The following is a 24741-nucleotide window of genomic DNA, read 5'->3' as shown; positions in this document are numbered from 1 at the left end:
CTTGGGCTGCCCACCAGACATATCAGGAAGTTCTCTTCCACACACTCCAGGAACCTGCTTCCTCTCCACTGTACTGTATTTCCAGAAGACCTCTGGTGAGTTCAAGTCCCCCATAAGACCAAATGCTAACAATTGTGAGTCTTCCCCCAGCTGCTTATGGAATATTTTACCTGCCTCTTCGACCTGGTTGGCTGGTTTGTAACAGACTCCCACCAAGATATTGTTGGCCTTTCCCATGATTCTAACTCATCAACACTCTTTTCATCACTGTCGACAAATTCTGGAGACTCAGAACACTCCCTACCATACAGGGCCACCCCACAGCTTTCATATAGGTAGACTTCAAGAGCAATCCAGCAGTACAAGGCTCACAGTGCAGCAACACACTTCAGCTTCTCATTACTCCCCACAGAGCTCAGGAGATTATCCTGACAGTTTGGACTGCTCCTCAGTGCTATTGGAGCAGAAATGAAGTCCAATTGTAAGCAAAAGATTTGGTATTGGGCCCTAATATAATTAAATATTAAGTTAAAGCAATATGATTTTTCTCCATGTACATTTTTTTAAAAACACACAGTAGATTTTTACTATGACATGAAACATTTTCAGTCATTTTTATGGCTATGTAGATAAGACAGAATCTTTAGTGTTTCAAAAACACAATCAATGTTTATTTGTTCTCATAAGTTATTCATGGACCCAACAATATTCAACAAAACTTCATTTTTAACAGATCTCTTAATGAGCATCATTTTTACAGAAAATCACCAACAAATAAATATATGAAAACAATTGCTTTTGACATCACAATGGTTAAACACATTAAATAATTCATTAAATTGTGCTTTATGTCAATGAAAATCCCTAGGTCTACAAACTATCTTTTAAATAGGAATGGAAGTATATATGATTACTCACAATACAATCTCTCAGTAGCAGAATTCACAAACATTATTGCACATAAACAGAAGGAAAATTCCTAAAGAATAAAGTAATTTACAACCTATTAATTTATTCTTTCATCTTAAATATGGCAACTGATGGGAATTCTTTTTTTTTCTTCTCTTCCAACATTTATTTGAAATCACAGAACAAGTGATACAGCCAAGAGGAAAGCCAAGGACATTGCAGGAATGGAACCCATTTCCCTCCATAAAATGTAGACAAAGAAAATATTACAGGAACCAAACTGAAAGAAGTGTTACAGTGAAAATTTGGTACCTTTTTCGAGCGTGCTTTTTCTTTTTTTTCCCACACATACAGAGGATACAGCCATCAACTCCAGCTGAATGACTTTATTGTGATCATTCATCTTGTACATAGTATTCCCCACCAGTCTGGAAACCACCTAATCCTTATCCCAGACCCCAAAAAAGAATAATTCCATGTGTATCAGGGAAACAGCAACAGGGAGAAGAAAAAGTGAGATATGTTTTAAAACAGCAGTGCTCATAACTGATACAAGAATGCAGATGGGAAACAAGATCCCTTCCTAGGGCAGAAGGAAGCATGTGAGGGCAAGAAGATCAACTTAAGAAACCTCCTGACTTAGTCATGGATGTTAAATCTGAAACATCTCCAGACACAAAGGTGATGTGACCTGCCTTTGGTCGAATGGGTATGATACAGATATGAAGTGTGGCTCTGGATCTGACTTCCATCGCTTTTTTTTCTGCATTTCTGTTTTTACTGAACAGTAAGTTACTGCTGTATACTGGGTAGAATCCCTAGCAAGGCTTTGACAGCCTCACTATTAACACATCAGCAGTGGAAAATACCCAACATCAGAAACAGTGGGTTTTTTTTTTCTCTTGATGGTGAAAAAGGTTTTTACTGTCAGCACTGGTGAGTGGGAAAGAGAAGACAAATTTTTATTCCTTAATAAGGCCATAAGGCCTTACGGTGAGTGCTTGGACTAGACATCAAATTATCAGGACCAAGTTCTAATGACACAGCATGTTTCTTTGTCCATTCCAAGCCTACAGTGAATTATAACTGGAAAAGGCAGTGCTGGGAGTGTGATGGGAGAGATTAGAAAGTACATCTCCATTACAGAAGAATGAGATTTGTTTCAGCACCACAGTAGCAGAAGCCAAATTGCCTTGCTTAAGCAAAAAAAGAATGCCAGGAAGATGGACAGAAATCCTATAGCATTGTTGCTCACAAAGCTTTAGAAAGAAACATGCTGCTCCCTGATCTTATATGGGCCAGTGTAATTATGGTGAAGTTTATGCTGTCAGAGCAATGAAAACCTGGAATAACAGAGATATGAAGCAGGATTTTATTTTGCTTTTGCATTACATTACTTCAGGCACTGTGCCCAAGAGGAAAAAAGCTGCAGGCCTGTGTCTTAGAAGTCAGCCTGAAGGTGTTTCCAAACTGCTTTATTTGTCATGTGTAAGGAAACTCTGCTAAGAAAAACAGGACTGTTGGTGCAGTGAGTTTGCTGGATCTGCAGCTGGAGCTAGGGAAGGAGGCACCAGGTCCTTCAGGCCAGGGCTCTGGGCAAGGTCTTAGCTGCTGACTGCCCACCCCTCCCAAAAAAACCCCAAAACTTTTGTTAAAGCAACAAACCTACTCCTCCACAACCAGGGCTGTTACACAGACTCCGGAGGGAAAAAAATCCAACAAACCAACTTCAATTTTAACTAAATCCCAAGCGTTAAGGCAAATCCCATTAACATAGATGCCACAGCACATTAACAGCTCTTCAGGACTCTAATCTTGACTCCTGGGAAATGACTGATGAAAAAGGTTAGGCATCACATTAAGATGTTGCCAAACTATTCAAGCTAACGTAAACCACCTAGAAAACGTCTTCGATTTTCCTCATTAGGCTTTGTTTTGTGTCAGGGAGAAGGAACAGTCTGGAGAACAGTTGGTGTGCTTAGACAGCTGAAAATGATACTTACAGTCACTGGTGAGGCTCCAGGGAAGTATTTCTGAGCACTGTCTCCTCTCCCTTGAAAAGAAAAATACTGCATTTTCTAAATGAAAAATAGGGTCCCAGTTGCTGTGAGCAGCATGGAGAGGGGGCCTGCTGAGCACAGAGGTATGTGAGGAAGGGACAACTTCTTTTTGCATTTAGGAAGAAAAGAAAAGGATGCCCTACAGAACAAAAGATGAGTTGGAATTCATCTTACTTCCTTGCTTATCTTGCTCCTCAATGTGAATTTGGCCTTGCATCTTTCCTTCCACATGGCTGGCTTCTCCCCTGCCCTTCAGGGTCTCCCCAGCACCCCAAACTACCTGTGCTCATGGGAACAAGAAGTGCACCAGCAAATCCTGGAGACTGAGCATCAGGTGCCAAAAGCATCCTTTCCCTCTCACGCTGTTTGGTCTCCAGCAAGATGTGGCAATGGGCACAGGAATGGAGAGATGCAATAGTTCCCATCATCCCTGTGGCACCGACCAGAAAGCTCCTTCTCTCCACAGGGCCAGGGCCAGCCCAGCCTACAGCCCTGGTGCCATCAGCTGTCAGATCACTGTGAATTACCTGCACTGTGCTAAAGGTGCAGTAGTGCCAGTGAGTCTTAGTTCTTCATGGCCCCACTGTCCTGCAGCCAGGACAACCAGACCTCAACTGTAAAGATTTCAATTTAAGTCTTGGAAGGTTGGTGTCCATACGTGAGCGAGGTGTCAGAGTGCCTCTTCCAGGCAAGGGGGATCCAAGCAGCACCATCCAGGAACCCAGGGAGCTCCTCACTCTTCCCTAAGCAGACATCCCATGCTCAGGCAGGAGAACAACAATCTTCCTTTTCCCTTCTGAATGCAGAGGAGGGAGAAATGTACATGAACCATGAGTGGAAGAGGTATTAGGGACCAAACCCCACCGCTACTCACCCCAAGGTAACACATTGACAATCCGACGTAAAGCAGCAGATTGTTAATGAACTACATTGATAATGAGGCATCATCCTGGTAGCCCTCTTCACTTCTTAATGCTATTATGATATTTCAATGTTCAATTTATTATTGTATGCATTAACTTTCAACAGGATCATTAGACTCTATTTTTGATATTCTGCATAGATAAGTAGCAATAGCATTGTCAGAAGAAAAGATACAGCATGCACAAAAAAAAAATCCAACTTGGAAATGAAGGGACAAATTTTCAAATTGAGCCTCTTTTTTCTGTAACACATTATTTTTTCAACCAACTGGATAGAAACCTTGAATTTTGAAAACAAGCGAGAAATGTGCATCCACATCAGGTACTCCAGTACTTCTAATTAGCAAATCTATAAGGTAAAAGCCATTCATGCATGCAATAATATACTTTCAGCATCTTGATTTAGCAGCCATGTTGAGGCACTTAGAGAAATTTCCTCCTAATGCTTTACATTTATGCCAGAAGAAGAAGGAAAAAAACTCTCAGATCTATGGTGCACAGGACCCTCTTTTAAAAATTTCACTATTACGAATGGAACAACATAAAATCTTGGAATAAACAGATGCAGTTTAGCCACAAGAATGGAACACATGGAGGAAGAACCCATTGAATCATTTTCTAGACAAGGAAGAAAAACAGATACAGATCTCTCATCATGAAAACAATAAATTTACAAAGAATCCTCATATAGAGTAATAAATATCAAGACTTTCCACATATCCATTATGTATCCTATAAAAATGAAAGCTGATTTTTTTTCTAGCCACTACTGTAGTTAGAGAGAAAACCAATTTAAGCTGTATGCACTCAGCATCAATGTATTTTAACAGACAATATAATAAACCTGGCTACCTTCACAGACAATGTATCTCCAGGCTTTTACAGCAAATCTGGAAAATGTCGCACTAATATTTAAGCTTTTCCTTCTCTCTCTTTCCTCTTCCCTGGAGTTTTCTTGACCCCTTTTGTGAATGTGAAGGCAGATTTAATTGCCCCCAGCCAGATAATCTCTGTGATGTGTCCTCAGCTGCCACGTGGACCTCATTTCTCAAAGCTTGCCTTTGCCACACACACTTAGAAAGATGGTTCCTACCTGGCTGGGCTCGGTATTCTCAGCACCTGCAGGGAAATAAGCCAATCCCTCTACTACCTCACCTATAATCAATCTCTCACTGCTGGCCTTTGGAACAGAGCTAGAAGTGCCCCAATCCAACACTTCCTATGTCTTTTTTAATCACCTCATCAAATTCTTCCCTTAATCAAAACACAGCATGTAGAAGTTTGAAGGGCAATGTGTGCATCTTATCAATTTCATTCACTAGAAAGTTATGCACTACAGTTGTAATGAACAGTACGAAACAAACCAGCTCTCATGTCACAAAAAAACTAAGCCAGGTATTTTCCCCCAATTTATCATTCATGTCTGCACAAGTCTTAGTAGCTCAGATTGTACAGGGTACATCTGTTAATGCAAAGGATCTTTCTCTCTCTCTTCAACCCATCCTCATAGCTTAGGCCTTTGAAGGAAGTCTTTTCTGGCAGGAATCTTATTCTACTGCCATTTAATAACACTGACCAATACCTATTGAGAACAAAATACATTCTCACTGGCAGAAACCAAGAAAAACTGAGACAAGGAGGGGGAGTTGTCAGACGAGGTCTCATTTACCAAAGCAATAAGTCTCCCTTGGCTAATTCCCAGGTAGCCACGTTGCACAAACACTCTGATCCTCTCATTGGTTAGGCAAGATGGGGGAGCATCACCACCTTGCAACCTGACTGTTATAATCTTCAGTAACAGCTACTTCTGCTGCCTCTTCCCTTGGCCACTGGTGAGCTCTCTGCTCCCGCAGCAGTCGCCGCTCCTCTCGCCTCTTTAGCCGGTTCTTCTGGTGCTCCTCTTGCTTGGAGTACTGGAAGCGCTGCAGGAACAGGTCCTTAGCGTATTCATACAGCTGCACGTCCAAGAAATTCAGCTCCTCTATCCGCCGCCGCACGTCCTCGCCGATGTCCACGTTCGAGGCCCGCGTGACGTTGAACTGGGTGAAGGGGGAAATGAATTTTAGGTTGAATGTCCTCTCAAAGAGATACTGTGTTTTCCTCTGAAATTCCGTCAGCCCGAAGAAGGCCATGTTTTTCAGATTGTTCTTGGCGCTTTGGAGAAGAATCATGTTTCTCTCACTCTCATTCATGAAAGTCAGGTTGTAGCACCCCACCAGGCTGAGGTCGGCCAGCATGCGCACCTGGCGGTTGCTGGCCAGGTTGTAGCTGCAATCCATGAATTCCTGTAAGCTGACTCCAGACCAGTCGTCTCCCTCGTAACAGGTAGGCAGCTCGTCTGGCGTTGGGCTTCTTCCATCGCACATATGAAGGGAAGTTTTCCACGTCGCACCCCTCTGGACGTGTTTCCATTCACTCAAGTACCGCGACACTGGATCCCTCAGCATGGTGATGTAATAGAAATTCCTGAAACATATAATTAAACACAGTTTTAAGATTTCAGTAGGTTTTCCTCTTTATTCTCCAATAAAACTATTACCCAACACTGGCACCACACCCTTCACTTTTTCCAGGGCAATGTAGGCACTTCAGGTGACTACTTCTGAGACAGTAAAATCTTTATAAATACTGTGAATAAAATACAAGGTAAATTGAGAGAGAGAGAGAGAGATGAAAGGAAATAAGCAGTTATCAGAGAAACAGAATTACTTCGACCTATCAAGTGCTCAGTGATAGTTACTTTACATATCAACCAATTAACTGAATTGTGCTCCCCTCTATATTGAAGTATTAACCACCAGCAATATCAGAAACTGTGTGAAAAGTGATTGTAATAATCCTGCCGCTTCTCTTCTGGACTGAGACACACACGTCTCACAAGATGCAGGGGTTGATAATCCCTACAGCATTCGGCCATAACCTAAGAAAAGCTTAAGCAATTTCATGTGGACAGTGTAAGTGATAAAAATAACACCATGTGGAAGAATGGCATGAGCCACCTACTTAAGAAAAACCCTATTATTAAGTGGGTTGGACTTAAGATAATAGGAGACCAAAAATCCATTAATATGACTTAATTTTAGACAAGTGCTTGATTGAAATTAGTTATAATCCTGTAGCACAAAAGCATTTGTTGGTGTAAGGATTATTATTATTCAATCTCACCTGTCAAGAATACAAAAGAGACACCAAGATATATTGATCTGAAATAGAAAAAATAACTACAGAGCTCACATTGTCAGTTCATCTTTTTGCTATTAAATTCAGTTTGTATGTCTTATTTATGGCAATCTGAAAGGGACTGCAATTAAATATGTATCAAGGAAATTTTCACAGATTGAGGTTTTTTTAACTGAGGGATGTTTTACTCAATAATAACTCACCTGAGTTATAAGGTGATATCATAAACACAAAGCAAAACTGAAATACTTGTGATTTCTCTCAGCTAGAATTACCAGAAGAAGATTCATGACTAAAATTAACACATGATCTGGTACAAAAATAGGCTCATGAGTTTGCATGACTCATCTTACTGCAAACTGCACATTAATAAATCATGAGCCCTAAGATTTCCTAAGAAAAGTCTGGTCTCAGTACTTTTTATGCAGCCTCGAGAAGGATGAGGAGAGTAAGCAGGAAGCAGAGAAGGATGAAGGAAGTAAGCAGGAAGCAAGCTTGCTGAGGACAAGGTACCTGTAAACAAACCAACGTTTTGGAAGCGTCATCTCATACAAGAGCTAACTCTAGTAAAATAAAAAAAATCTCAAAAATTTTAGCACCCTCCACAACAATTACTTTGCTTTTTTAGGTATCACCCACTTCCTGCCACTAAAGATTCACCATCTCCATGAACCTTACGTTAACCATAAAAATATTTATTTCCCCACATAGTGCTAAATATGCAGATCTATTTCCCAGTGCAGGCAAAGCAAAGGGAAAAAGGTCTGAATACTTCATTTGTATTCATTCTGAACTTTCCACCTACAGGACCTATAATATACTTTCCAGAATAAGGTTATGAGACCAAACTATGGACTATGTTCTGCTGCAGGGTAATTTCCTGAGCTACTCTCTAATGGAAACAGCTGTTTCAATACTTATTTCACAGAAGAAGCTTTACAGGTGGAAGGATTTAAAATAGGGAGTGTCATGGATGTATTTTCACTATCACTTGCACTGGAAGCCAAGATTTCTGTCAGCATCAGATGACACTTTGAAGGATGATATTTCCAGAATCATTTGGAGCTTGGGTCTTCTGACTGCTGCTCACACATAGCCAAATTGCACATCAGCTGTTTTGGTCCCCTTCAGTTACTTACACCATCCACATCAACAGGGAACCCAAGAATCACACAACCCTTCATAGACAGGGATTTCTAAAATCCCTCTTCTCCTGCAGAGCAGGAAGTATCAGAAATCCTCCTGTGTACTCTGCAGTATGAAAAAGCAGTCTTTGGACACTTGAGGCACAGCTTTCCCTTCTCAGATTGGATCCTTATCTCATCCTGGCTCTACACTGCATGTATGAGAGCACATTAAGAACTACTTTCCATTTTACAGGGAAAAGGGGATGCATTTCACAAATGCTGTGCAGATAAAGCAGCCCAACTCTCAAACACCCATCAGCTCTGAGCATAAGAAGCTGCTGTTGCAACATCCAGCAGGCACTGATAGGGCTGTGACCAAAAACGGCTGAAACTGCAAGGGAACAGAGATGAAAAAAAATGGACAAAGACTCAGAGGCAGTTGCAAACATCTACATCAACAAAGATGGGGCATTGGCTTAGTCTTTGTATTGCTGCCCCTCCTCTCTTCAGATAATTTTGGATGTTAACAAGCGGTAACAGACAGATTTTAAACTTGCTCTTGACAGTTATTCATACCTCTAATAATAATTCTGTCCTTCCTCACCCATCTCCAGCAGTCCCAGTCAGGTATGACTCAGAGCAACAACAATTAACAAAAATACCTCCTTTGCATCAATCATTTCCCTTTCATCCCTGGATATGTAAATGTGTTTGAAGTGCAATAAACAGGAGTACAAAGCAAATGCATGGAAATGAGAGCAGTACATCTTTGGTTAACATCCGCACCTTCCCTTCTGCATACCGAGCCTGCTGCTGCTCCTCCTTGTGAGTACCTAACTTCTGCAGCTGTTTTCACTGCCCAGATAAATCTGCTGCTGGATTCTGCAGCTTCCAGAGAGTTGCCTTCCACTGAATGGCTTCTTCATCGGGCATACAAATTTTAACAGCAGCTTGACACACATTTAGTTTCTGAGGGGCCGATAACTTACGCCGCATTCACAGTTTACAATCCTCTGATTAACCTTCTGGCTTCGACCCTCTGTCACCCTTTTAATCACTCTGAGGTTGGAAGACCTTAAGATTTCTTCCACCTTAGCCTGGACACTGTCCAGATGACACTGCTATGTGCTGTACCTGGACTGGGGGAATGCTACACTGAACTTGTGCACAAAGTTTCCTTTCAGGGAAAAGCGTGTCTCCAGAATAATGATACAAGTAAACACACTAAGGCCCTGGACATTTGTTTCAGTGGGAAAATTATATAAATTATTAAATTATCTTAGGAAATTGTTTTCAATTTGTTTTCAAATGTTGACATTTATGGAATAATAACAGAAGCATTTTGGAGCCCTCAGTGCCTCATATACACGCATTCAATCACACTGGGAATAGCCAAGGACTCAGCTCATAATAAAGACAAGAAGCAGGATAAAAATACAAAACAGGCTATGGACTTTCTTCACTGTTCAGTAAAATAGCATATAGTTAGCTGAACACTGAATATGCCTGAGCCACTCTGAATACAGATGTGCACTTGTTCTTGTTGGTGTAAATGACCCTCTTGCCTCACCCATGCTCACACTTATGGCTGTGTTGAACTCAATGGCTACCCACTATGGGAAATACTGAGCAAAGAATTAAATAATGACTTCTGTTACCCTGCTTGTCAAAGCAAACTCATCACAGACTTCTTGGATTAATTTCATAGACTCCCATCATCGATTGCTGAAACTACTACCACAGATATCCTCAGTGCTTAAAGGCTAGCCAAGAAGAATATGCTGGTATGTCAGGGAGAAGATATTTTCCAGAAAATATTCCAAATTAATTAAAACCCATACAAACTATATCTATATAATTATGCAATCAATATCTATATCAGCATGTCTGTGTGTGTGTGTAAAAATTTACACTGCAATCTGGCATAACGTGTGTTTGTCAATGACAGAAAAATGATAGTAAATCCATAAGTGTGTGTTTGACAATGTATCTTGTGACTGTCTCTATAAACACATACACATGTAAGACCAGTCTAGATTTCATTTCAAACACCAGCCCATTACCAGCCCAGTTGCAGTGTCAGCTCCTCCTGAAAGGAAACTTTATGCAGCTTCCCCACATTAAGCAATCTCCTTTTGAGCATGATGTACTGAAACTAATGGGTTATTGAAGTTGTCACTATGGGATAGTTGATTTTTTGGGCAAGTGATGGTCACAGCAAGGGCCTGGTGATCCATGCAAGAGCTCAAACAAACACCAGTGTGAAGTGTGGGCTGCACACTATTGTTTACACTGGAATTATGAAGTACTTGGTAATTCCCAAGACTCTAGTCCTACTTGCATGAAATCCAATCTCTTCATTAGCATTAGGCAAAGAAAACCTTTAATTAAAAGAACAGATAAATTGAGCTTCTAGTTATAACCAAAGAACATGTATTTCTTCCACATTATATGGTATTTTAATATAAATACTCTAATCTTACATTAATCCTTCAATAGTATTGCTCCAGTTTAGAAATTAATTTCAGAGGAGCAGAGTCTGCTATAAGTAGAGGTGATCCCAAACCAGAGCATTTTGCCTCCTCTATCACCGTGGAGCAGATGTCCCAGCTGAGGGAGATTTAGTAAATACGTGAAGGATCACTGCACACGGAGAACAGAAACATCCTGTAGGGCCTCCTGGGAAAGAGGGATGAATGGCATCTTCATAAAAGGAGAACAGCGTGCTCATGGCAGTGGATGCAGAGACAGAAGAGTATTTGAGGTGGAGAGAAAGAGTCACCAGAGAATATTCTGGAAAGCACTAGCAGACAGAAAAAAGAAAAACCCAAGTGACTGAAAAAATCCAGGTGCATCATAAAACTATCCACATTCTGCTTCTTCCTGGTAGAAAGGAAAATAAGAGCCCTGGTCAAGCTTATGTCCCAAGTGGAGATAAGAACTTAGAAGCTTTAATTGTGGAAGTGAGTGTGCTCCTTAGGAAAGGTCTGAAATACCCACCAAAAGCCATCCTGTCAGCACACTTCTGCTACCAATGGAGGTTATGGCAAATGAAGGCTTAAGAACGACCAGCATTATGTGAACAAAAGCCTCACACTTCCCAGTTTTATCCTTAAGCCCAAATTCTCACAGGCATTAACAGATTTAGCTCACAATCAGTAACCTCTCTTTGGGCAAAGTATTGTCAGTATGGGTAATGGTGAAAGGAAGAGGGTAAACAAATGAAACAAAGGTAAGTATAATGCAGCACATGTGCAATTAGGGAATAATTGAATGTGCAACAGGAATGATGGGGGAAGGCAGAAAGCAAAAAAACATTGTCAGGCTGATCTGAACTGGTCAAAGTCAATGAAATGCAGATGCATCAGCTTGAGGCTGGCAGCATTTCTGTGCAGAGTGTCTCTGCATCCATGGTGTGTTTCATTTACAGATAAACTGCCCAAAATAACATGAACAGACTGCATACTTATCCAGAACAATGGCACTGTAACGAAAATCTATGAAACGGTGCACAAAATATATGAATGTCCATCTGTCTGTAGGAAACATCATACAGCTTATCCACCAAGCCAGACTGATAAATACTAGCTGTCCCACAAACTTTGGCAAAGATGATGCAGCAAGAGCACATAGGCTTCTTAAGCTTAGTGTCTCTCACAGGATGCTAGACACCATGATGGAATGGTTTTCTAAGAAATCCTTTACATAAATTTGTGAGCTTAATACTATTATCTGTCCTTTCAGGTTTTCGTGGGTTTCTTTTCAAGACTATTACTGAAAGAACAGCCACCACCATTAAGAAGTGAAGGTTTATCTACTCACATCACAGGCATCACCTGCTCAGCATGTAGAAAAATCACTTAATTAGCTGTTTTCTCAGAGGATCTGAGCACTCACCACTTTTGCAGTTTTCATCTGGCATGATGAGTACTTTACTTAAAACAGTGGCTGTAAAATTCTATAGACACCTACTCCACATTAAAGGAAAACTTAGCAGAGTTAAATAAAAGAAAAATAAAAATAAAAAACCCCAAACTTTAATTTTGAGGTATAAAACTACAAAATTTTAGCTGTGTCTCATTATTCCTTTGAGATTTTTGTCCCATGGCTCGGAATCCAACTGGAATAAAAACTGGCCATTGTTTCCCATTTCTGAGTTGGCCACAAGTCCGTTGGTTAAACCTACCCTTTTCATTACCCCAGTGGCAGAAAGAGCAGCTAAATCCATACAACATGCCTGCTCAGAGAAGGGACTGGATGCTGCTTTCAGGGAAGGATACCTAATTGCAGTGGTCCACATAGGAGCTATGCATCGAGGCAAGCTCTGACACCAGCAGGGAGCTGCTCAGCACAGGCAGTGATGTGTAGCTGGACATGGCAGGGGCCACCTCTGGCATGAGCTGCATATCCCTTTAGAGGCTCCCTCTGCATCACAGCATGTACCTTGGCCACAGAGGGAGATAAACTGCTGACCTGGAGGTGTCTGTGTTGTGCAGGTGGCTCTGTCTTCAAGGTGAGCCCTGCACTTGGAGCCAAAGGGTCCTTGCCTGAAGGGATGCATTCACAGAATGCAAAGTTCAGGCCAACATCAAAAACTAACCACTAACATAACATTTTGTAATGAGGGAGAAATAACCACAGCAAACCTCAATTTCACAACTCTTTGTACCTATAATACCTAACATCTACCAGTCATGGTATAATATCTCTTTCTGAACATGCTTATAGAGTTGGAACATTCCCTGAAGTAAACCAAAGTTTTTAAGCAAGTTCTGTATTGTTTCATACAAATCTCCAATTCAGCAGTTAGAAAAGCAGTCCATTATAACTTTGTTGTCCTTGCTGATACATCAGTATATCAGTGTGACAGAGGGAGGGCTGGGAGTCAGACAGCTGGGATTGTATGTCTGGCTCTGGTATGAAAAGGTGGTCACTTGGGAAGCAATTTGTGGTGACACAGACTGTTACAGGCAAGAGAAATGAAGTGATTGGGCACCGGGAAGCACTTAAGAAATGTGAAATCTTATATTTCCTTGCATGTTAGGAGGAATACTCCCTGTCACTAACTTCAGTTTCTTTTACAGTTCACTGTAAACACAATTCACTGCTTTCATCACAAAACTCCCAATTTTTCTGTTTAGATATTGCAAACCCTTTTTTCTTTAAAAATATCCTCTGAAATATCTGATTAAATTCTGTACCCATGCCATCAGAAAAAGCTCAGGAAAGCTTTATAGCACTGTTGGTTTTTTTTTTTGTTTTGGTTTGGGTTTTTTTTTTGTTTGTTTGTTTGTTTGTTTGTTTTTTGGTTTTTGGTTTTTGGTTTTTTTTCACAGTTTTGATCAGAAGATTAGTGTCCTACACCTGATTAAAGAATGACAGATGACAAGGAGTGTCTTTAGAGATCACTCACTCTTTGACATCAAACAAATTTTAACAGTAGTGATTTAGGGTAATCCAGAAGGGTAAAAGAAAGGGAGTGAACCTTTGGCAACACAAATGCTACACATACAACATTAGGAATTTTTCCACCTAAAGAGTTCAATTTTTCTTGAAATGAAGCTAGAACAAATTCAATAATGGCATAGGGCTATGCATAGATATGGAAAGAATGAGATACTAGGTAAGCTATTTTAACATAGCACAGGTTCATAGATTTATATAATACCGAAAAAAGATTAGTTTCAAAATCCAGCACTACATCTGTACTGAAAACAATGGTAAAAACTGCATTTGTGGAGACTCTAATTATTTATTTTTTTTTCTTAAATACTTCAGGAATTCAGACAACTGGCCTCAGACTAGGCAAAATGACAATTACTTTTTAAAATATTCTCTGCTTTTAGATTTCGGACATGTGATTTTGTACTTTTTTAAAGTAATGAGTAATCACGACAATAATAATCACATTCTTGACATATCACATTGCCACAAGCCCTTCAAAATTATCAGTGAAAGTGTATCCTGAGACCTACTGCTGCAAAAGGATAGTGGGAGTGCTGAGAATTTTTTTCTGGGCATAGGAGAATACAAGTTTTAATGATGTATTTCGAAGAAGTGTCTAAGACATTAGGTGGAGATCAAACAGCAGCCTTTCAGCACTTAAGAAGAGGCCAGTGAGAAGAAAAGCAAGGCTTTTCACTCTTGTGCATGGCAGGATAGCTAATGAGGGACAATAGTCAGAAACTGAAAAAGGTGAGAATAAAAGGAAAACAATTTTCATGATCAGAATAATTAAGCATTGGAAAGTTTTGTCAGTAGCAGCTCTGCCTCCTCCACCCTCAGAGATTTTGAAGATCCAACTCTCTCCAACAGAACTCTGAGCAACCCCAACTATGCTCAGTGGTGGCCCTGCTCTGAGCAGGAGGTTGGACTTCTCCTGAAATAATTTCCCACCCCTGGGGCTCTGGGATTCTGAATGACAGCAGAAAGTCTCCTGTCACCAAATGTACAGTCCTGTCAGACAACACAGCAAACACGAACCAACTCGACAACTAAATTATCCCCTTCTCCCTTGCTCTTTCCTGGCCATTCTAGGAACAGTACAGAGGATTTTTAGTCAATTTTAAGAGATTGTGGGGATTTTAATAAGATTTTAACTAGGTCTATAACACTCCAAATCAGCACACCCTGAATTATTGAGCAGCTTCATGAGTACTTATTTCAATGACGTGTTTTTCAATATAGAGTCTCCAGAAACTGGAGAGGACAGTGCAGCCACTACATGTCCCTAAAGAAACGAATTCTGTTCACAAGTATCAAGTCTGTATCTAGCAGCTCCTAGGCTGATGAAATGATCTAGTTACCCGTGGTTTTAATCCTGGTAATTTAGAAAATGCACATGAATAGCATATGAGCATGTGTGAGGTCTCTGAGCTAATATAAGTTTTTCCTGTGTGTTGCCTTCAGGATTTAGGCATACATTTTCAAACACAGAACATAAAGTTGGGCGTTTTACTCTATATTTAAACACATAGGGAAGCTCAGCCTCACTGGCAGTGAAGAAAATAGAGAGTAGTATGAGCAGATACTAAGAAGCTTGTTGATTTATTTAGGGAAAAAAAAGCTCTCAAAGACATCACAGTGCCCTACCTACCCTGCCAGCACAGATACCAGCACTCAATTATCCCTTTCCTAACTGCTTTTGAAATATCCTTTTCATGCCATTGCTCCTACTGAAAATATCTTGTGAAGGTTGCTTCTTACAGTTAGGAACACAAGTCTTATTTCCAGACAAAACCTGGTCTTGGTCTACTTAGATCCAGTTGTTCTTGAGTTAACACTGCAAATACACAAAGGAGATTTATAAATGTAACATCAGAGAAGGAGAAATAGCATTTAAGCTGAGGATCAGAGAGCAATCACACCTCTCAACTTTTAATTTACAAAGCTGAACTACTTTTTTATTGTCTCCTCTGATAAGAAAAGTCCTAAGTGACCAAACTGCAGCCCCCAAAACCCTTGGGTCATGCTTAGATCCTTTTACTGAGTTTTCCAACATCTCAGCTTTTCATGCTAGCTTTTGAAAGGGGGCTTACAAAAGTAAGGAGCTCCTGAGATTTGTTCCAGGTTTTAATCATCATAGCAGTCCTTTCCTGGCATTTGAGCTTGCACACTTCAAATTTCACTATACATGGCTAGAATTGAGCAAATTTCACACAAGGCTTTAGAGGTGCCTTGTACAATAAACATTTCTTACCTCCACTGGCAATGTATTCTCTGATACACCCTCACATTGCATTTTGGTTTTTTGTGGGGCCACATGACTCTGGAAACTCATACTCACTGTGTCACTGGCTCAGATGGTCCCTGCCCACAGCCTTTGATGGTCTTTAAGGTTCCTTCCAACCCAAGCCATTCTGTGATTCCATGAAGACTCCCTGTTTTGGCTGGTAAGCACTCAGCTGATAGAGGAGAGCTGTTTCTGCCAGCTTCAGATGCATGAACCATGCACTTTGCACTACCAAACTTCATTTCCCCTATTTTTATTAAATCCTCAATGTCATTAAGCAAATTTCATTAATATACTTAAGCTTTTAGTGCAAGCATCATTAATGGAAACATGAAATAGGGTGAGAGTTAGGACTAGCCCTGAGGAAATTCATGGATAACTTTCCTTTAAGTTCCTCTTTCAGCACATCCTGTTTTGTTACCAGCTTCTTGTTCACCAGAAAATTCTTATGCTCAGCCTCATGCTTTCTGCCTTGTATAATAACTCTGCACATGTTGGTCCACCCAATACTTTATTGAAGGTAAATTTCCATTCTGCTATCAGAGATGGATGCTGGATTTACATGTCACAGCCTAGAGGATGGTGGCCCCAGCTTTGGTGCATGTAAGAGCAAGGAGGTTGGTTAAAGATGGGGAAATGACAATTTGTTTCAGAGTGAAGTTGTTTGGAATAGAAATGTGTACATGAGGTGATTTGGTGGAAAAACAAACAAGCTTGATACAAATTGTAAATCCTTTCTTGATGAGACACAAATCCAACAAACTTCCCTCCAGTGATTTTTGTTCTTTGCCTAAATAATATCAAGCTCAGTTGTTCTAAGTATTCCTTAAATTGCTGAAAAGAGTGAAGTAGCAAGAACCTTGCTGAAAGAAATATAAATACAAAATGCAATAATAATTCAAACAATGAGAATTTCATTGTTCTATCAAGCACACACACAAAACAACCCTTGTACCTGTTAAGAAACAGGGTGTGAGCACATACAGGGGGAAGTACTAGTCAAAAGCCATAGATGTGCAGTGTCTTACATGAGTCTTTAAAGGTATGCAAGGCATTTGTGCTGGGGAGAATTAAAAATCTTTGGTGGAGAGGTCTGGGAAAGGAGGAGTCCATTGCTCACATCACCCCCATTCTATCTACTGTGCACAGGTCATTGCTGTGTCTCAAAAGAACTGTGGAAATCTGAGGTACACGTGACCTCTTTACTCCAAATTTTTGTTTCTTTTCTCTCTGCTTTGCTAGGCCACTGCACAGAAGGGAGCATGAAATAAGGGTGCCTTTGCACTGCTCTCCTCCCCACCTCCTCCCTCAGCTGCCTCTAGCCCCAGCCTGGGGAGGAAGCTCTGAACTTGCCTTTCTCAGGAGGATGTTACAAGTACGGGGGAAACGAGCTAAGGGGATGGAAAAGAAAGGTGATGACAGACAGGGGCCAAGAGAAGAGCAACTTGAAGGCAGTGCTGCACAAGGGACCTGCAGTTTGAGTTTGTTTTGCTAATACAGCCTTAGAGGGTTACAGAAACCTATTTGGGAAGAGACTCTCCTTCAAGTCTGAAACCTATAGTCATGGGTAACAGCTTAGCATAAAAGAATTCATAAAATATCCCTCATGCACACAGGACAAACCAAAACCCTCCTCACAACCAGCAGCTGCCAAAAAGGTTAGAGGAAGCCCGTTTCAGGAGGACTCTCATGGGGTCACTGCCTGGGTGACCGAGCACTCCTCCAGCTCCAGTGCAAAAAGGTGGGGACACAGAACTCCTGCCTATCCAATAACTTAAAAAACATAGGGCATTTCATAATGGTTCTAAAGGAAAAAAAAATCCCTGCATACTTTTATGTAGAATTATGAAAGATCTGTTATCACAGGGGTCCTGGCTGCCTGCAGGAATACACTTGGCTGGTAAAATTCAGTTTCAAAGAGCCCCTGAAAAAACAAATCAAATGTAGCCAGATCCTTAAATCTTCTGACATTTACATTTCTTCACTCATTTTTTGTTAGGTCTAAAATAAAGTAAAATTAATTATTTTAAATGCAACTACAATGTTTATTTTCATGCTCTTCCTGTTTTTTGAAGGAGCTGTTGCTATCCCATTTTATTCTCTGGCTAGGTAAAACTTGCAGCACCAGCATCAGCAGTGTTCCTTTGTAACTGGCTTCACTGGAAACCGATTTTTGCCACAAGTGTAACCAGGCTCCCTCCCCAGCTGAGCTTTCTCTGATTTCCAACTAAGAGCTCAGTTGCAGGCACTCTTTTCCAAGTCTGGAATGCTCAGATAAAAGTTCTGTGGGATTTTTCACTGCAATGCATTTTGAATCAGTGCAGTAATTCTGCTCAATTAATAAAGTAATTAACAATAAAAAGGGCTCAGTAATTGAAATCCCTTTGAAAGTACACTAATTTATTCTCTCTAAACTTTGCCTCAAATCTTTATTAATTCTGACGTCAAGCAAAATGACCATAAATTATAAATTATCATCACAAAATCCAGGCATCACAATAATTTTCTTGTCCTACATGCAGAGCTTTTAAAGCCTCCCATAAGGTAAACAACATGACAACCCAGATATGAAAGAATTTCAGGTGATTTTACTAATGAATATATTATAAGAGAAGTGTTCCCTCTTCGTACATTGAAATAGTTCACAAAACCTAGGGAAGTTACCCAGCTGTAAAAATAAAATGCTATTTATTTTTCCCCTTTTTGTAATGCAACTGCATGATTTTACCTGTAAGCCAATAAACAAGAAGATGACAGGGTATTTCAATTGAATACTTGCATGACAGACTGCTGACTTTCCATTTTTCACTGAATTTTGTGTTTTACTAAAATCCTTCATAGCATCTGAGCAAACCCAGAAATATTTGGTATGAGTATATAACTCTAGGAAAACCCAAAAATGTTTGGTATTATTAATATAACTCAAATATAAGCGAAATTGCATTTTCCTTCTCCATTGATCTAATAGGTATCTTTGCACATATATAAATATACACACACACATACCTACATACAATCTCCACAAGGGGGCCATCTAATCTTCCCCAATTCTTTGCAAAAGCTTAACTTGCTTTGCAAAAATTGATGTCATAAAGCTTTTGTCTACAGATACTATGGTACCTTAGGAAAAAAGCTTTTTACCAACTGGAAGTGACTTTGTGACACAATTTCATACAAGGAAACCTGTAGTTTGAAATGGAATCACTTTTTATGCACAAATTCCACTATATACTTGGCATGTAAAGAACTTTGATCAAGCTTTTCCAAGTTCACTACTTTCAATATGCAGCCAAAATGAGACCTTTTACACACACACAGACACAGAGCCAGGTCCCATGCTATGGTGAGGCAGCCTCCAGGATGCAGCCTGGTTCTGTGTTCTATTGGAATTTGTAGGCAAAGCCCACAGTGAGGGACCATGAGTGATTTCAGCCCTGTAACAAGGCATCCCCTAGGCACCACAGTTAAGGAACAAATGGTATTAAAGTTATTTGCACTGTCCTCTCAACTCCCTGCAGATATGAAAAACAAATCTTGTTTGTCATTCCTTGTTATCTGCTTTAATATTCTGAATGTCTTACAGACACAGCGTTATAAGTCCTCATCTTCTTAACTCAGCTGTAGCTCTGTGATGTTTTTATTATTTACCATACCTTTGACCTTGGAATACCTAGAAGAAATGGGACCATTTCCTTCTTCTGACCTCAAATCTTAATTAATCAGGCTTAGTCACACATGCCAGGATGTGGACTGCATGCACCATCAGTTGTGGATGTCGTGCTCTGAGAAAGAAGCTAATAAGATGAAATAAAGAAGTCTAGGCTTCTAAACAACTCCTATGAAGGATTCTTTACCTTTCAGGAAAACTAGATAGAGATTATATTAATTCAGTCCTGCAGATACAGCACAAACCCACCAATCTGCTAACTCAAAAGATTATCTCTGCACCTTGATCTGCAGCACAAACTTTAAGCAAAGTTTCCATGATTTCTCAGTGATAGTGCTGTATCACTGTAATGTCTAACCCATGACCATGACAGAATTCAGGCTGCTCCAAAACTCGTGCATTCACATAAAAAAAACCCTCCCTAGAACCTGATGGCTCTCCATAAGAATACTGGCTCAAGCAAGTCATCATGGATGCCTGTGGCTCTGTAACTTTCCTCTGAAATCAACAAATCCTAATCAATGGAGCACATCTGTACAGTGGCAAAAAAACACTTCCCAGTCCCTTCAGGCCATGAACTGACGACTTGAAGCATGACATTTGATTAGCCTTATTATCTCAACTCATTTATACATAAATGTTTTCAGGGGCCATGAAGCCATCCAGCCTTTATTAAAATCCAGCCACATTCTCTGAACTGATGTTCCCTTCTCTTCCTCCTTCTTTTTTTGCCAGTAAAAACAAGGAGAAATGTATTTTTCTTTTCTTTTTTTTTCTAACTGTGGGTTATCATCTTTGCAATGTTATTATTGTCAAATAACCTTCTCCTTATACATAAGTGCAGCAGGCTGTTGCCATACATGCTCAGATATGCAAATAGGTCAAGTTTTCTAGTCTTTCCCCACAGAGATATTTGACATTGAGACTCAACATGATCTAGCATCTTTCTGAACTAAAGGCCAGGGGAATCATGTGTGGGACTTCATTTCCAAAACTATTTCTCATGGAAATTAATGAACATCTGTGCAGATGCTGAATGTGAATTCAGGCAGCAGACAAAGCCTATCTGAAATTGAACTTAAGGTCTAGAAATACCTAATGGTAAGCATGTTTATCTTTAGATTTGTTCCTTCCCTTTGAAGAGTGAGAGTGCTCTTCAGGTCACCAACTTTTCTTGCTCTAAAAGGAGTGGGATGATGACAGGGTTATGAAAGCTATTTCAGCATAAACAAGGAGCAAAGTTGCTGATGTGTATCCTAAGTAACACAAAGATTTGCACATGAAACATTCATTAGGATTTCGTTAAAGATTCTGTAAATTGCTTTCTGTTTCATATGGAGTATTACTGTCAATACACGTATAGAAGCGATGCAAACAGGAAAGCAAAATTCAGGTTAGATATCATAATGAATATTTTTCTACAGTTTTAATGACTTCAATATTTCTGTCTTTTTTCTAATAGAGATTACATAGTCTGGGTCAATCTTATTTGTGATATATATATTGAATATTACATAATTTAACATCAATTAACACCTGTGAATTTAAAACCGAAATCTCATCAGAGCTGAGTAACTGAAGATGTGCTATCTTCCTAGAAAAATTAGCTAAATAAGAGAAAAGGTTGCAAACTAATCTGGTTTTGGTTGTTTTTTTTTTTACTTTGAAGATGTTCCTTTTCAATGGGCTTTTTGTAAAGCAACATTTTTGTTTATAATTGTAAAATTTTTAATATATGGCAAAACTATATATCCCAGTAGTCTCACCAAGTGCTGTTTAGCACTTATATCCCTTCTCTCCCTCTGGGGATAGAAGCCACTCTATGTTCAGGCTAAAGAACAGCCCTGCCTGGATGAAAAGGAAGTTTGCATGCACATAGACCTTTATTCATGACACTTTAATTTGCTCCATGGCCTTAATAAATACACCATCATTAAACCACAACTCTAAAAATAACTCCCTTCAGAAATTTTTTCATGTTGTTTCTAGTTACACTGTTTTTTTCTACAAGGAACAATAACTAGTACAGGCTGGGTTTTATCATCGTAAACCCGCACTTCCTAGCTTCTCTCTCATTCTTTGGCACCACTTTGTTTCTTTTTTCCTCTGTATCTGCTCTTCATTTTCCCTCATTATTTGTGTCCTCACACAGCAGTAGCATAACTTCATGCCTGACAGAGCTGCAGAGGAAATGGAGCATTCCCATGTACCACAGGCTGTTGGGCTGATACAGAAGAAATGCAGCCTTCTCCGAGCTAAGTTGAAGTTTAAGCCCATTTGCTCCTGCACCAGGTTTCTCTATACAGGGAGCTGGCTGCAGGGAAAACGTGAGTGGCAGTGGGATGGTGTCACTCAAAGCCTCTGTCAGCCAGAGCTGCGGTGCTGCTTGTTGGGGTGGGCACAGGGCTGTGCAGCTGGCTCAGGAGGGCAGGCTGAGAGCTGCAGCATGGGGGACAGCTCTCACCTGTTTTGTTCTCACCTGAAGTTTGCTGCTTTAGCTATGTGGTTGCTTCCCCACAGGCCATTTTCACTGTGCTGCCCTCATCTGTGCCTTTCCTCTATAAGCTAACATTTTTAATTGAGATTTTTTTTTAATTTTAGCTCTTTGAAACTGGAACTGCCTCATTTTTGCATCCCAGGCACACAGACTCTCGGAGGGCTCAGTTTAGATCTCTGTGCATTAGGTATATTACTGTTAGTTCAGGCTTCCTTAACAAATCTGAGAGCCAAAAATTATTTTGAAAACCTTGGTATGCAGTCTTCTCCCTTCTGCAGGTTTACCCCTCTTATTTAGAGTTATATATTGGCATAACCCTATCATTCAGCATATGGCAAGTGGCATCAGTGTAACTTTCAATGCCAGATATCCTAAGGCAGTTATAATACGATAGTATTGCAATTGGACTTTGTTATTTTAACCTAGCCTGGACTTAGCTTTGCTTTCTAAAAAGGCTTTAAGGCAATAATGTTCTATAAAAATAGCTGAATTAAAAGTATCATATTAAAAAGGCATTGAAGAAGCTACTTGACGTGTCAGACAAACCCACCAACAGCTATTAAATACAGAGAAATCTTCAATAAGCAAGAAATTCTCAAGCCTTGACTTTTTCAGCCAGGGGAGTATATTCAGGGATGTCATCATTACATGCTTGCCTTGGTCTTATCCTCCTTGGAATCTCCATTTTTGGAGGCAAGGTGTTAAGTTAGATGGACCCTTGGTCTGACTCAGCTTAGCCATCCCTCTGCTCCTTCAAGCCACCCACATAATCATACTTTTTTTTCCCTGACATTGATGAGAGAAGTATCTCATGTTGATGAGTTAAGTCAAAGCAAAAAATAAAAAAAAAAATTTAAAAATCTGTACTGTTTTAGTCATATGCATAAGGAAGAATCTGGATGTCATGCTTGCTATAGAAAATGTTCTCTCACCTTCAATAAGAAATCTGTTTTCTGTTTTCTTAAAAATGGATGTGGGTGTTACAAATGGCAGTTCTTTACATTTTTAAAAATGAACACTTTCCATTCATTTAAGAAGAGACTATCAGAAAATATATTATTACCAAGGGTTGGTAGGAGGCAACATCAAGCAGCATGTCAGCTCTGAAAGAGAAATGAGCCATGGAAACAGGCTGAATGCAGGAACCGACCGCTGAGGTTCAGCACAGAGGACAGGAGCATCCCATTGAGGCCATGGCACAGAAAGGCAGCTGAGGTTTTCAGGTGGGCTGAGAAATGGCTCAGCCCCTCCTGACTACTCCACCCTGCTCCATTCCAGGTCTGAGTAGGGCTATGCAGCCTGGCACTGCAAATGTGACCCCTGGCAAACCTGGGCAGCATGAATTAGCTAAAGCACATACCAGCCTCCACTGGTTTTACGTGCTCATGTGTGATGTCTGATGGACACAGGCAGATACAGAACAAACCAGCCTGGTATGGCACAAAACCAATTTGCTGACTCCTTTTGAACAGCTTGGATTGGCACAGTGGTTTTATGTCAGAGGAGCAATTTGCATCACTGTTCAACCCTGCTTTTGAGCATGTACTAGGATATCTAAAGCCAGTTCAACTGTGTGGTCAAAGCAAGAAAAAAAATTGTGGCCTTCATACCTAACCTGTTACAGCCATGCAGGAGTTACTCTGGGTTTCTGAGTGTGCAAACACACCAGGACAATCTGCTTCATTCTGCTGCCCTGGGCACTTCTGTGTCTGTCCCAATTTATGGAACCTCTGCAAGTCTTTCCAAGTAATACACATTTCCTTGTGTCAGTCTGCTAGAACTATATGAATTAAAGTAAATGACACAACTAAAGTATTAAATTCCTTAGAAGTTGAATATCACACATAAAATTCAAGGAGTACAACATATTTAATTACAAAAGTGTATCAATTCCATGAGAAAAGTAATGTATAAAAGCCTCCATTACAAGGTGAAATATTGTCCAGGGAGTTGCAAAATGCCTGAAAGAATACTATTTGTGCAGCTTTTATTTTGCCACTATAACACCCTACTTATTTGCACTAAAAATTATTATTTTTCCACAGAACTCCTGCTTTGTTCAGTGCACTGAACAGGCAGTGCTCAGCAAGATGCCTGTTCAGTATTTCTTTTTATGATCATGTGAAAGCCCATAGTTCAGTGTTTTATTTATAGCAGATTGCACAGACTCTGCTCAGGCACAGAATATCACATCTCCTCATTGCTTTTACTATCACAATCATCCTTGCACTATGCTGTATACTTAATTTCTTTTTTATTAGTATTTTCTACAACTCCTACTAAAGTCATATCCTTGCACTTTTGCGCACCAAGTTTTGATTTCTTTTGGGTCAAAAGGAAACATAACCAAAGACTGGGGAAAAATTCCTTCCTTGTACAGACAGCAAGTACACATGGGAAAGGCAAGCTTGAGTCTCTTAGGCTATAGAAGAAAATAAAGAAACATCCCTCAGCTCCTACACACCACAACCAGCTTTTGACAAAAGCAGACCTGGCTGTTATTTGGTGTGGCACTCATATCTGCACATACTGTGTGTGCCACAAGGATCCTGAAGGAAAGTGTTTCCCACTTGCGCTCCCCAAGAGGGATGCTGGGAGGCTGGGAGGAGACACAGCTGGGACAGGTGACCCCAACAGATCAAAGGG

At 40.2% G+C, this 24741-nt stretch overlaps 1 protein-coding gene across 1 annotated transcript in view; it reads right to left on the bottom strand.

Moving 5' to 3' along the window:
• Positions 1-642: 642 nt before the first annotated feature.
• The window catches only part of HS6ST3 (heparan sulfate 6-O-sulfotransferase 3), a 278208-nt gene continuing 254109 nt past the window's right edge, over positions 643-24741 (bottom strand). The window contains exon 2 of the mRNA XM_066545115.1: positions 643-6358. Coding sequence (XP_066401212.1) covers positions 5653-6358 — 706 coding nt within the window. The 3' untranslated portion in view covers positions 643-5652. The remainder of the gene's footprint in view (positions 6359-24741) is intronic.

The sequence above is a fragment of the Molothrus aeneus genome, chromosome 2, assembly GCF_037042795.1.
Source record: "Molothrus aeneus isolate 106 chromosome 2, BPBGC_Maene_1.0, whole genome shotgun sequence".
Taxonomy (NCBI): Eukaryota; Metazoa; Chordata; class Aves; order Passeriformes; family Icteridae; genus Molothrus; species Molothrus aeneus.
Note: the sequence above shows the minus strand (reverse complement) of the source record. Positions and strands in the feature narration are given on the sequence as shown.